We start from the raw sequence: 13876 nt of genomic DNA on the forward strand, positions 1-13876 counted from the left end.
GAATGCTTTAAGACAGTCATCGTAAAAAACAAAACAACCCCCCCAAGAACAAAAAAAAAAAAAAAAAAAAAAAAACCCAAAAAACAAGAAGCCCAGTGTCTCAACCTCGGAGAAGCCTGTTCGTTGTCCTACTCCTAGAGGAAAGGGTGTGATCTCGGGTCTCGTCTGAACCCCCCGGACTCGACCTGGTGACCCGAGCCCCGCACGACCGTCCCCCGGTCCTGGAGGAGAAGGCTGTGGACCGCGGGGAGAGCAGCCCCGGGCCTGGCCTGTGCTGGCCGCACCTGCCACCACTGCTCCTCGCCGCGGGCCTGTCGCCGGGGCTCTTAGGGGAGAGTGCACACGAGCTGACGACCGCTGCTGTCACTATGACAATTTGGCATTTTCATCTGGAGTCCATTTAATTTGGAAGGGATGGGAGAGGGCAGGGCGGGGGGGGGGGGGAGCAGCAACCACTTGAGCCCCTGCTGGCCCCCAGTTGTCGCTTAGAATTCAGGTGAAAGAAAGAAAACAAAAATCTGACATCTGCCCCAAAAAAAAAAAAAAAAAAAAAAAAAAAAAACCAAAACCCCAAACCCAATAACCAGTCCCTTCTTAGGATGAGCAGTCAGGTGGGTCTCCGGTGTCCAAGGCCCTGCTGCTCAGGTGGCAGCGGCGGTGCTATAAGGTCAAGAGCGCGGCCAGGAGGAAGAGGAGGACGGCCAGGAGGCGGCTGGGGATCCTCGGCGTCTGGGCCGCGTTCTCCCCGCGGGACGGCTCGGCAGACTCGTGCACGGTGTCATCTGTGGGGCACAAAGCACAGGGCCCGGTGAGACCCACGGCCCGCGGGCCCTCCCGCAGCCGCCCTCTGCGGCCGGGCAGGGCCTGGTCAGGCCACCGGCGGCCCTCGGGTCCACGCCGTCGCTCGGAATTTGCAGCAGACAAGGGAAGAGCGAGAAGAGTGGGCCTGTACAGAGCTGCTGAGGTCAGTCCCCCAGGAGGCCGAGGGGACGAGGCTGTCCACGTCCTGTCACCTGGGGTACACGGCTGGCTTGGCTTTGCCAGAGCACACGCTCACCCAGAGCCAAAAGCGAGCCCACCGTTCCTCTTCTGCCCAAGAAGCAAGTGGGATTTGGGGGTGCGGGGGGGGGGGTAGTTAGATGGCACATTAGTGGAGGACGGGCTGCCCGGTCCCCTCTCTCAGCTGTTCCCTAGGGTTAGTGTCAGAGGCCTGGTGGCTGGTTACCTGCGTGCATGTCCAGATAAGAAAAATTAAATGCCGAGACCACATTTTATGTATCTAACACATTTTTCTTGCCCAAACTGCATTTTCGAGGAACTGTACATAATGCCCACCAAGCCCACCAAGCGGTGCCTGCTAGTTTGCCTACGACTGGGGACCCGCGATGGCCCTACTTCTGTTTGGGGCCCTGGGACCTCCAGGGCTCAGTTCCTTGAACTTGACTATCTCTATTTTTATCGGGCTGAAGCTTGGCACATAAATTATCGGTGTGATTGCAAATTCTCCTCTACACGCAACGGGATTAAGTGAGGTGTAAACTGCCTTTATGTCTCTGAGACACTACGGAGGGTCCCACGGGCTGCCTGACTTTGCCGGCCTTCAGGGTCCGCGTGGCCGGCCGGCTGACCTGGGCAACACGGACCGGGGGCTGCCGCCCGTCTGCTCCCTTCCCCCAGCTTAATGCTTTCCAACCACGCGCGCTCATGGGGCCAAGGGCGGGGGGTTCACTGGAGGACGTCATGTCAGCACGGGGGGGGCCCTTCCTGTCAAAGCTCAGAGCCCGTCTTATATTCACTCAGCGGTCAGTCCGGGTGGACACGAGTGAGCCTCCAGGGAGGCTTCTCCATCTCCTGGACCCCAACAGTCGGAGCACCCCGACAAGGCCTGCAAGGCCCACGAGGAGCCCCGGCCTGGACCCCCGAGTCCAAGCTCATTGCTAGCTTCACGCCACATGTCACAGTGAGGATGCTTGCTTTCTCACTGCACGTCCTCACGCTCCCTATTCTCTGCCCCAAAGTGACCACTCCCCGGGGCCGGGGCCCAGCCCCTGCCTCAGGTGGGCACAGGCAGGCGGGTTCTGCTCACCCCACCCACCCGCAGCGTGAGCGGGGCCCTCTGCTCCAGGGTGAGCTCCTGCCCCCGAGTCGCCCTTTTCCCTAGGGCGACTTTTCCTAGGGGAGGTCAGGAAGCGACAAGGTGACGTTAGACGGACGCAGAGGACAACGCAGAAAGCCCCACATGGTGCCTACTACTTGTGGACTCCTCTCTGATCTTCTTCAGCCTCGTAAATATATCAAATCTGGAGTTACCAGGACTCAGAGATCATGCCCCGAACAGCCCTGCAATTCAGATCCAAATCACCTTGAGAGCATCAGTATGGTGTCACTCAGAGTAGGAGAGGACTTCAGGTTTAATTCATAAAAACCATGAACCCCGAGGCTTCCAGATTTCATTCTGAAAAAACCGTTATATTTATACACCTGAATTTCCAGCGGCTCTTGGGTTCTCCTCCCTCTTAATTTTACTACCAAATCACCCACTCCCCTTCCTTGGAAAGTTTGGATGTGTACTGAGAGAGATCTGGCGCCAATAACCACACACCCAGTGTGAACTGGAAGGAGATCTGTCCCCTGCCCCCGGCCCCGTCCTTCCAGGGTGCTCAGCAAAGGGCTAGCCATCATTCCAGGCGGCACAAGACGGGGGCAGTGACTTTGGGGGGCACCGAGAGAAGGAAAGCTTTTGTTTTTTTTTAAAGATTTATAGATTTATTTATTCATGAGAGACAGAGAGAGAGAGAGAGAGAGAGAGAGAGAGAGAGAGAGAGAGGCAGAAACACAGGCAGAGGGAGAAGCAGGCTCCATGCAGGAGCCCAATGCAGGACTTGATCCCAGGACTCCAGGATCACGCCCTGGGCCAAAAGTCAGCTGTCCAACTGCTGAGCACCCCTCAAGCATCCCAGCTTTTGTTTCTCATACAAGTAAAGCATGAGGTTCCACGTACTTCTCAGTGTTCTGCTCGTGGACGAGGGACGGGGAACCCTCCCCTAAGCACCCGACCCAGTAAGTACCGTCTTGCCTTCAAAGTGGGCGGGGGGGAGGGGGGAGATCTGTCCCATTAGGAGCAACACAGTTCTCCTCCGCTTTCCGAACCGCGCCAGGCTCAGGATCCTACAGAGCATCCTTTGACTATAACAGGGCCTGAGTGCTGGAAGATTCCGTGGCCCCTGAGAAGCAAAAATGAGCCTTCGGTGTCCTTTTAAGGCACACCTGAGCAATTTCAGAATTCCCCGGGAAGAGTTCATATGCAAAACCTAGCCCAGTGGAAATGACCTCTGACCATCAGACAATTTCTAACACTCACGATGGTACGCGTGGCTCGAGAGAAGGAAACACTCCTCCTCAGAGACCACATCGAGCCTTGCCGCCTGCCTCCAGGATCCCGCAGTATGAGGCTTTCAGTGGTTCAGAGGGAGAGCACCAGCCATGTGCGGGGGGCACGTTGTGCGGCGTATGTCTGCCCTGGTGTCATCCTGTGGCCCTGATGCTAGGAAGCTGGCAGGCAGAGTATGCAGGCAAACGAAACAGACGCATTCCAAAGACAGGTGAGTTAGTACACATCGCCGAGAACATGCAGTGGGGTCCTCTCGGGCCTCCCGGATTCGTCAAGTCTGGTGCACACTCAGCCACCCACTGTGCTGGTGCAGAGCCCTAAGTCGGCCTCAAGTTTGTCACACGGAAGACCAGGGACTTGGATTTATTCTTGGATTCCTGCAGCCAGGGATGCTAGCTCAGGCCTGGCTTACTTTTATTAGTGCGGATGCTCCCACGAAAGCCCTTAGATACAGTCTGGACCTGACTGGACTATGCAGGGGCACCTGCATTTCCACTCCCCGACACACACACACACACACACACACACACACACACACGCACACACACACACACACCATGTTCCATCAGATGTCCCTGCAAACTTCCATCAGTTCTACGTGTGTCGATTTGGGAACCATGGCGGATTTTAAATGCTCAGTGAAAAAGAGCCTATTTCCCCAGGACAGTGAAATATGTTCACGTATGGATGCATCTTAATCGCTTGCACTCTGTCATGAGTTGAATTCAAAGGTAATTTTCCTAAGGCCAGAATAGTCGTCAGGGTCTCTCCCTTGATGACCAGAGAAAAACCTGCAGTCTGTTGTCTCTAAACAGCCTCTCGCTTTCTTGATAGGCAGCGGAATTTATCTGGAAAAAAGATTTTTTTTTTGAAAGATATGCCTACCTCCTACCACAACGTGCACCAAAAAATCCTATTTTGGGATGACTTACATCTACGACATGCTTCACTCTGTCTGTCATTCCACACGTGACTTATTAACAAATCCAATAAAGTCAAGTTCTCTTCATGAGGATCTACGTGTCGCTGACGGTAAGAGAAGCCAACTTTTTCTACTCATGTTGGATCGGCAGTTGAAACATTTCACTGTCAAACCTGGATCAGTCTCTAACTAGTGATGTGGCCCCAGGCAAGCCTCCGTTCCCAAGGGGGAGAGCGTAGACCCCGTGGTCCTCAGCAGAGAGCCCATCCGGGGCTCACAGATCCTAGGATGGACCAAATCCTCAAGCTTGGGAGGAGCCTGGGACCTTGAAAAGCCACAGTAATGCTCCCCGATTTCCAGGACACAATGAAAACATCTCCACATCAAGCACTCATTCCTTGCAACTTTCCAAAGCAGCTAACTGACCCCTGGGGAGCCAAGGCCTCTCAGATTTTTATTGTTTTTTTTTTTAAAAGATTTTATTTATTTTTCATGAGAGGCAGAGACACAGGCAGAGGTAGAAGCAGGCTCCCCACAAGGAGCCCGACGTGGGACTCCATCACAGACCCTGGGCTCAGGGCCTGGGCCAAAGGCAGATGCTCAACCGCTGGGCTACCCAGGCATCCCCTCTCAGAGCTTTATTGTAGGACACCGACCTTAGAAAAAAAACAGAATGCTTGGGGGGGAAACCCTAACCCTTCCTGTCACTTGCAATGTGAAAGCTCCTGTACATCCGTCCTGGGGCTCCGCACCTACTCAGGGTAAGTTTCCCTAAGGCTCACCGACTGTGTCCTAGCAGCAACACCCAAAAGATAAAGTGGACTTCACAACCCTTTAATTTCTAGGACCATAAAAAAAGAGAAGTACTACTACAGATCCATGGGGGAAAATAAAAAGGATTCTGTTCACATAGGTGGGAGGGGGGTAGGGCTCACATCTTTCTGTGACGAAGAGATAATTTTAATTCCCTTAAGCTTGGAGATGGTAGCGGGAGTCGGGGAAGGAAACCGATCAAGATCTCAAGCAGGTAGGGCCAAAAGAGGAAAGCTCAGGAAGGAGGGGGAAAGGGGCATCACGGCACAGTGCTCAGGGCGCGGGATGGGGACCTCCCATCCCTCGGGACCAGTCGAGGTGAGTCTGTGCCCCAAGTGCGTGGTACACAGGGCCGCCTCATCCACAGTCCCTAGAGTGTAAACGAGGAGCGCTTGTGTGGGTCGTAATGTGTGTTCAGCGACGGGAAGGTTCGGGGTGCGTGGAGGGCAGCAAACACTTCATCCTCAATACTTATTTTGCCTCAGCACTCAAGGATCACACTTGGCCAGACAGACTGCCGCTACGCACGTGGGAGTAACAAATGTGCGAATTGGTGGCGTTGGGCAACGTGATCACACTTCTCCTGATACCAGCAGCACGCATAATATCTGGGATGTAATAAAGGTCTTTAGGTCAGCGCAAGGATGCATGAGAATGGGGAAAATCACGTATGTGGAGCTAGCTGCTGTTTGGGGCGATGGTCCTAATTCTTTTTATCCACAGAATTTGGATGGAACATTAAAAAAAAATTTTTTTTTTAAGCGCATACGATAGATTTTTTTTTTCCTGTCTTCTAGGAAAAACAGATCCATCACTATTCACGGTGATGCACTGGCATGCTCGGAGGGTATGGTAAAAAGCAGTGAGATTTTTAGCATTCTGCTGGGGCTTCTATATTAGGATACTGTATTATATCAAACCCACGTCCAAAAAAAGAAAGGTCATATTTTATCTAACATGCATTAGACAAAGATACTGGAGGAATGAGGTAGAGTATAAGTAATATTAGCATTGCTAGCAATGAGCAAAAGCAGAGCAACTATACCATGCAAACATGCGGAGAAGAAGAAAGGAAAAAAAGTACGGAAGCACCAGAGAGAGATGCATTTGTTAAAAGAGAGTCTCTAAGCATACTAACCTGCTGGTTCTAATGAATTTTCTACTTTGTCGTTAACATCGAAAACACGATCATGAACACCTATAGTTTTCATACAGCTATCTATAACAAAAATAGAGATAACAGCCAAATATGTTAGTGAAGACGCCCTTAAACTCCCATTTCTTTTTTTTCTTTCTCTCTATTTTCTCCTTTAATTTATGTAGAGACTGTTTTTACAATCAATGGCATGTATCCGACATGCCAATATTGTTCCCATTTGCTGTGCACGTACAACAGTCTAAGAAACAACAAGTTAGCAACTGCTGTGTACTTCAAAAATAAAAGCATCACGAAGGATGATGGGGAAAAAAAAAACATGGTGAAAAACTAAACCACGGATGCCGATATACAAAACGGATACCACACACAGGATTTAACAGTTAAAAAAAAAAAAGAAAAAAAAAGTCGTACCGCGGTGAAACCAGACCACAAAGAAAGCATGCGCAATGAAGCCACCCTCTGAAGCTCATTCTGGTCAACTTACTTGTCGGTCTCACAAAGACTTTGAGCTTTAGACAGGACCTTCTGCCATTATCTGGGATTGCAGAGGCTGCGGGGAGACAAGAGAGAAAGAGAGGAGAGAGCAACAACAGATTATTCTTCATTTTCAAATGCAAATGGTCTACATGCCATGCCCCCCCCCAACAACAGGGGCGCCCTCTAATTTCTCCCAGAAGTCGAAACAAAACCACTTTTCAGATGGCCAAGGGCCTGCTAGAAAGAGCTACTCCGGGGCCCTGTCTTTTCAGTACAGTAGAGACGCACGCAAGAATGCCGCTGATCTACAGACAAATACTTGGGATTTTTATTTCAAAGGCTCTTCCATTTAACTTGATCTGTTATCAATTTTCTCAAAATAAGAAGATAATGCTTGAGGCCTCCGGCTGTCCTGGAGCTGCTCACCGCGCCTCCCCCTCCCCCCAGTCTCCTGCAGGAAAAGGGGCCCAAGGTGAAAGTGCTGGCAAAAACCAGTAACAAATAGTTGCAAGGCCAACTTAAACATGACCTATTTTTGCTGGGGGAAAGCAGAGCTTTGTCCGTCCTGAAAGCCCGTCTGTCAGTGCTTTGCAGGTAATTCAATTAGAGGTTTTCCTCAGAGCTTGGCTCCGCGGCCTCGATGCCTAAACCGAGCCCAGTGCCGTCCAGCAGGCTGCTGGAGGACAATATGCCATTGAGAAGGCACCGCGGGGCAACGGGCCATTTGTTCTTAAAAAATGTGCCACAGCCGAGGATGTAAGTGACAAGGAGGGCTTTCGAAAACACAACGTGCTTCAAGTTAGAATTCATTCGAGGAAGAAACTCTTCTCCTGCAGAGGGCAAGACGGTGAACCTTCCCTCTGCGTTTGGGAAGACGGTCTCCCCCAGGCCCGTGACACCCCCACGGTCTCAACCCGTCTCCTGGTGCATTTTAGAAAAATGACAAGAAGGGTGGCAAGGGGGGGCTGCACCCTTGGGCCCCCGACGTCTGCTCCAGAAGGTGCAGCCGGACAGCAGTGAGAACTCGGGCGGCTTCCAGGGCGTCAGGAGGTCCTCGGCGACAGACACAGGACCGCTGTCCTTTAGGGTTACCTGTCATACGCCTCATGGGGCCCAGAACACGGACATGCTTGTGCCTCAAGCTGCACGCTCCCCTAGCTTTAGGGGAATCCAGTCCGGGGAGTCTGGGAGCTGGTGCTGGAGGGTGCATGGGGTCACCCCCCCGGGGGACCCTAGTGTGGCTCCCTGACACCTGCTGAGGCCTCGAGTCCAAGACCAAAGTGGCGGGAGGGAGGATTCGGGCACCCTCCCCGCTGCCGAGCCATCGGGGTGGGCTACAGCTGGCTCTGCTGGGGGCTCTTGTGAGAACCCCCATCCGCGGGCACTTACAGTGACCAGCGTGTGACTTCGGGCACAACGTGCTCACCCTGTGGCTTGACCAGGCAAGTGGCGCCCTCCCCTGGACCCCGATGGCCAACGCGCACGTCGCAAACACGGGACACGTAGGTGACTGCGGTTCATCAGAAAAGCCGGGGTCCCCAAGCTCGCCCCCTGGCCGAGCTTCATGGGCGGCAGTGTGCAAAGGCGCCCCGTGCACGCTCACCCTGCCGTCCACTGCTGGGGTGCTCGGCCGAGCCCCCGGAGCCCGGGCCGTGAGAGGCTCGGGCGGCAGCAGGTGTTCAGGTGTGTGAGTGGGGGCGTCGCGGGGTCCTGGACTGCTCCTGCAGCTCGTGCAGTGGGGACACGGAGCGGCGACCCTGGGACAAGTGCAGCAGCTCCCCGCCCAGGCCGAGGGGCGGCCCTACACACGGTCCTCTGTGAACTCAGATCGTAAGACAGAAATGTACAGGGACATACAGTGTCCTTAAGTGAAAGGCCCTTCCCTAACCTCATCACTCCCCTCTCCTACCACCAGGAAAGCCGGAGCCCAAGGGCGACCCCCGTCACCTTGCAGCCTCTCAGCCCCCCTCACCCTCAGGAAAACCGAGGAGCAAAGAATAACGATACGTAGTGCTGAGCGCCCCGCGCAGGTGACAGCAAAGGCGCTGCGCTCAGGGCTGCTCTCAACCCGACGGCAGGCAGCCTGCGCGAGGGGCGCCGGGCCCGGCCGACCGCGTCCCCCCGTTTCTCACACTGACCAACACAAACCGGAAAGCGTCAGAACTTCTCAGGTAAGATTTGAAAAGGTTAAGAGAGTCCGGCTTTATTCCGTGTCATGTCCCTGTTCCTGAACCCCAGGCCCGCTGGGTGACACAGGCGGGGACCGACGCCCTTCTACTGTGGACCGAGACACTTCTTAGGACCGGGAGACAGAAGTTCACCCGAGAAGTGCTTTGCCCGTCACAAGTACCCCAAACGGCACTGGCCCGAGCGCCGCGAACGGCAAGGAGCAGAGGAATAGAAGGACCGAACGGTCACAGCAGGGAAGCTGCAAAGAAAGTCCTCCCGGGAGCGGTTCTGAGCAAAAAAGAGCCGCACTGCAGAGGGGACCCGAGGCAGCGGACATGACCGTGGGCCTGGCTTGTCCCGGGAGGGCAGGTCACCTGAGTCACTGATCCGAGAGCCCCACCAGGGCACAGCGGCCAACACGACTAGTTAAAGCCCCTCTTACCACTTCTTATGCTGTTTTCCTTAGAAAATCAGTAGGCAACATTTGACAACTGGCAATAATTACCGACCACTTCATCCATCCATTCAAATGCATTGTTTTTTTCTGATTTTTAAAATATTTTATTTATTCACGAGAGACACACACAGAGAGAGAGGCAGAGACACAGGCAGAGGGAGAAGCAGGCTCCCGGTAGGGAGCCCGACGTGGGACTCGATCTCAGGACCCCGGGGGCACAAGCTGAGCCCAAGGCAGAGGCTCAACCGCTGAGCCCTGCACCCCCGTTCAAATGCTTTAAAATTCTTCCTGTGCGCTGGCTTCCCTGTTGGGTACGAGGTAGAAAGGTGTGTAGGGCACCCTGCTCCCGTCCTTGTGCCGTGCACCTGGGGCCGTGACTGTGAGCCGCAGGGGGGTGGGTGCGAGAACCGAGGTCTGCAGGAATTGCCAGCAGGGCCCTGGGCATGGCCTTAGCTTGGAGGGAGGGGGGCTGGCGCAGACGTGCGCCTCCAAGGGAGTATTATCCAGGCTTTCTGGAGCCCGCAGAAGCCAATTCAACAACAACTGGGACAACAGAAGGAGAACATCTCCTCCCTAAGTCCCCACGTTGGAGCTTGCACAACCAAGAAGCAGCATTTATGCAACAGGGGAAGAAACCCTAGACTCGGAACTCTTCCCATAAGCACACGGGGATTTTCCACCAGATCTGTCCAGGTAACAGGTGAATTGCAACTCCTGTCTCAAACGTTGTGTGTCATAGTCCAAATCCACAGCCCCTTAGTAATTTTTTTTTCTGCTGAAAAATGTACATTTGGAGTCCGGAAGCTGGGAGGAGGGCTATGGGACCATTAACACAAGGACAACCTCCCATTCTGTGACCTTAATAGCAACTTGATAAATCAAACCACAGGGTCCCCTCCCCCTAATGATGTGCAAAGTGCCAATGAGAACCTCACAACACTTAATGAAACGCAACCTGAGGGCCCCCTGGTCCCCCGTGTTCAGCTAATAAGGCCCCGAGGGCTGCTCATCTTCACTCCGCCCCATGACCTCGGGCGCCCCCCCGACTGCAGCCTTTCCTGAGAACCTGTTTCCTCGGTCCCCTGGGCGCCAGGTAGGCTCAGCTCAGCGCTTACCAGCCAGTCTGCTGCTACATCAGAAGGAGCACATTCAGGCCCCCCAAGTCAGCACCTCCACAAGCTGTGCTGGGCGTGGGAGATAGACGCCATCCCCGCGTCCCTACTCGCTACAGGCTTGTCAGCTGGCGTGGCGAGAGCATGATGGCATCCTGCTTTTGACAGGTGGCCTCTGGCCCGGCTCCCATGACCCTCCTCGCTCACCTGGGAGGGGCTGGACCTGGTTTTTTGCTTCTGATGAGCAGAATACAAATAATGTGAAAGGATGTCACTTCTGTGCTGCTGCTGCTGCTGCTGCTGCTGCTGCTGCAAAAGGTCGGCCTCCTTCTCCTGCTCAGGGAGCAAGTGCCACGGCACGAGATCGTCACCGTGGGGGCCAGCGGCAAGGAGCCCGGGGAGGCTTGCAGCCGAGCGAGCAAGGAGCTGACCCGGCCAAGCATCCGGTGAGTGAGCTAGAAGGTGAATCCTCAGCTCAGTCTTTAAAGGGCCGTCACCCTGTGGGGCCCCGAGGACCCAGCCACGCTACCCCCACGGGCACTGTGGATGCTGTCTTGGCCCCTAATTTAGGGGTTCTTTGTAATCCACCAGCTGAATGATACGACGCTGTAGAAAGGCATCTCTGTGCCACCAAAGGCCTCCCCGCGGCTGACCTGAAGGAGACCTGCAAACTAAGGTGCTGGGGCCTGCTCTCCGCAGGAGCCCTGCCCTGCCCTGGCCCCTGGTCCCTGCCCCGGTCCCGGGGCGGCTCCTCCCTGGTCTGCTGCTGTGTCCACACAGCGGGTCCCTTGCTGGTTTACTTTTCAAGCCACTGTTGTAAGTGCACCTACAACAGGCTTCGAAGAGAAGCATGATCAACTGCTGCTGCAGACACACTCCAAGACGTAGCTATGTGTTTTTGCTCCAGCACTTAAAAACGCTTTTTTTCTTTTTTCATTTTCCTTTCCATGCCACCTAGTTCTTTTTTTTTTTTTTTTTCCCGCTACTGCAGCCAACCCGTGTTGTTCTGTGTGCTTATCACGGTGTCTCCCTTCAACTCCACATTGCTGGGGAACCTTAAATGAGCTCTGATAGAAAAATGTTAACTTGAATGGTAAGACGGAAAGCCCTTCCTTACCCTGGAGAACCGGGAGGTAAAGGTGAGCTTTAAAACACGTGAAATAAAAGGACTGTCATAATAAGTCAAAACTTCTCTCCGCATGGAAAAGCTTGGATCAGGGCAGCCCGGGGGGCTCAGCGGTTGAGCACCTGTCTTAGGCCTAGGGCGTGACCCCGGGGTCCCGGGATCGAGTCCTGCATTGGGCTCCCTGCATGGAGCCTGCTTCTCCCTCTGCCTCTCTCTCTCTCTGTCTCTCATGAATAAATAAATCTTAGAAAGAAAGAAAAGAAAGAAAAGAAAGAAAAGAAAAAGAAAAGAAAAAGAAAAAGAAAAGAAAGAAAAGAAAAGAAAGAAAAGAAAAAAGAAAAAAGAAAGGAAAGAAAGAAAGAAAGAAAAGCTTGGATCAGTTATGCACAGGCTGTTTCGTCAAATGCCAACCCTGAGATTTGAAGCCACTCAGAAGCCATCAAGGCAGCCAACGTCCAGACACGCGGCAGGTGCAGCGCTAACCTCGTATTTCTTTCTCCACCTTTTTAAGCCCAGTAACCGCCCTCCTCGGCCAACCTTAACATCTCTGCCGAACCTTATTCATCCCCACATCTCAATTCCAGAAGCCAAGATCCTTCTCCTGTTACCGTGTCCCCTTGCCGGTCTGGGTACTCGGAGAAGTTTTATTTTTAAGAAGAGTCAGCCACTCTCTTCTTCCTTTTAAAGCAATGAGTGTGTGTGGGAGCATTAAAAATGCAGTTTTCTATTCTGTCTGCCACAGGCAGTATTTCTCGATTTGTGCAAGTCAAAAAAATAACAGGCTATTCGTTGTTCGCGGGGCCCAGCCTCTCCTCTGCAGGTTTGCAGGTAGTTGGACGCACAGCACCGGTGTATGCGAGGCAGACGGGCGAAGGATTCGTGTTCCTTTCAGGGTAGATGCTTGAGAAGCAAAGCCTGTCTCAAGACATGGCACTGCTGAAAACGAATCCGAGGACGCAAGGGATCAAAATCCATTCTGTCCATGTGGGCGGAGGGTGGGGAACAGAAGAAGTGGTGGGTATAGGATAGAGATTAACCAAAGCCATATGGACGTCTTGGAAAATGGTTACCAGACCCACAGGAAAAAAAGAAAAAAAGTCTTAAAAGCGAGGCCTCTTGTTAGGCAAGAATATCCCAGCAACAATTTACAACTGGCCATCTGCCCCTTCTTGAAGAGCAGCACGACACCTAATTTTCACATTAAGAACCGCAGGACCCCTAGTGATGGGATGTTTTACCCCCCCCCCCCCCCCCACACACACACCTTTGGAGACTGAAGCTCCTGCGTTTGAATAACCTGCTCCTGGCCCCAGGCTTCTTAAACTTCTGTCCTAAGAGCAACCACACCTGCCCACATGTTTCATCCTTAACATCCTTAACTTCAGTCACTGGCAGGTTAAGGTCAAAGCCGCAGAGGCAACACTTGGCAAAGAGGTTACCCAGTTAAGGTAGGAGGCCCGAGGAAACAGACCATCCCGTAAATACTGGGTTCCCGGGTGGGGCCCTGGGGACTCTCTCAAAACAACAACTAGGAAAGGAAGAGGGGGGTTTCCCACCACGGAACCAGCTCCCGTCCTCCATGAGCTAAGCACTTGGGTTTCAACACCAGGGAACTGTAACAGGGACAAATAATTAGAGTAAAGTTCAGGGAGAGGGAAGTAAAATTAGTTCCAGCTGTGCAGCCACAGACAAAAGAGAGGAGGAGGAGGCACCACCCATCACACCCAGGGCTCCCCCTCTGCGGGCTCTCTGCCCCCTCAGGCACCATTCTCACTGCAAATGCTACCTTAAGTATTATTTAAATTCCAGGAGCCAAGCCTCAGTAGATCAATTATTATTTTCTTTTTGTTAGCAACCTCAAACAAATGGCTGAGGACAAGTTTCCTTCCACTGATTTCTAGGAAAACAAATAGGACGTTATCCTGCTTTCGTACACATTTATTTAGAGCGCGGGCAAACTTCTCCTTGCTTTTCAAGCTCAGCGACAACAACTTTGTTCCTGCTGCTCCTTCGAGAGGACATGACTTGTCCCATATACTCTGGGATCCATTAAGGCATGACCAAAAAAGTAATCTGGGTTTCAGAGATAGGTTTCTTACATAGAGGATGCTTTGGAAAGCAATTTGTTTTTTTGTTTTTGTTTTTTAAGATTTTATTTATTCATGAGACACACAGAGATAGATGCAGAGACACAGGCAGAGGGAGAAGCAGGCTCCACGCAGGGAGCCCGACATGGGACTCGATCCCCGG

At 53.0% G+C, this 13876-nt stretch overlaps 1 protein-coding gene across 2 annotated transcripts in view; it reads right to left on the bottom strand.

The window, feature by feature from the left end:
- Positions 1–438: 438 nt before the first annotated feature.
- Positions 439–13876, bottom strand: part of EFNA5 (ephrin A5) — a 271927-nt gene continuing 258489 nt past the window's right edge. The window contains exons 3-5 of one of the 2 annotated variants that reach the window (XM_055315279.1): positions 6770–6835; positions 6265–6345; positions 439–782 (exon numbers count right to left, since the gene is read on the bottom strand). In XM_055315279.1, the coding sequence (XP_055171254.1) occupies positions 661–782; positions 6265–6345; positions 6770–6835 (269 nt within the window). In that variant the 3' untranslated portion in view covers positions 439–660. The remainder of the gene's footprint in view (positions 783–6264; positions 6346–6769; positions 6836–13876) is intronic. The other variant, XM_055315280.1, reaches the window with a different exon arrangement.

Source organism: Nyctereutes procyonoides, unplaced genomic scaffold, assembly GCF_905146905.1.
Source record: "Nyctereutes procyonoides isolate TBG_1078 unplaced genomic scaffold, NYPRO_anot_genome, whole genome shotgun sequence".
In the NCBI taxonomy this organism is placed as follows: domain Eukaryota; kingdom Metazoa; phylum Chordata; class Mammalia; order Carnivora; family Canidae; genus Nyctereutes; species Nyctereutes procyonoides.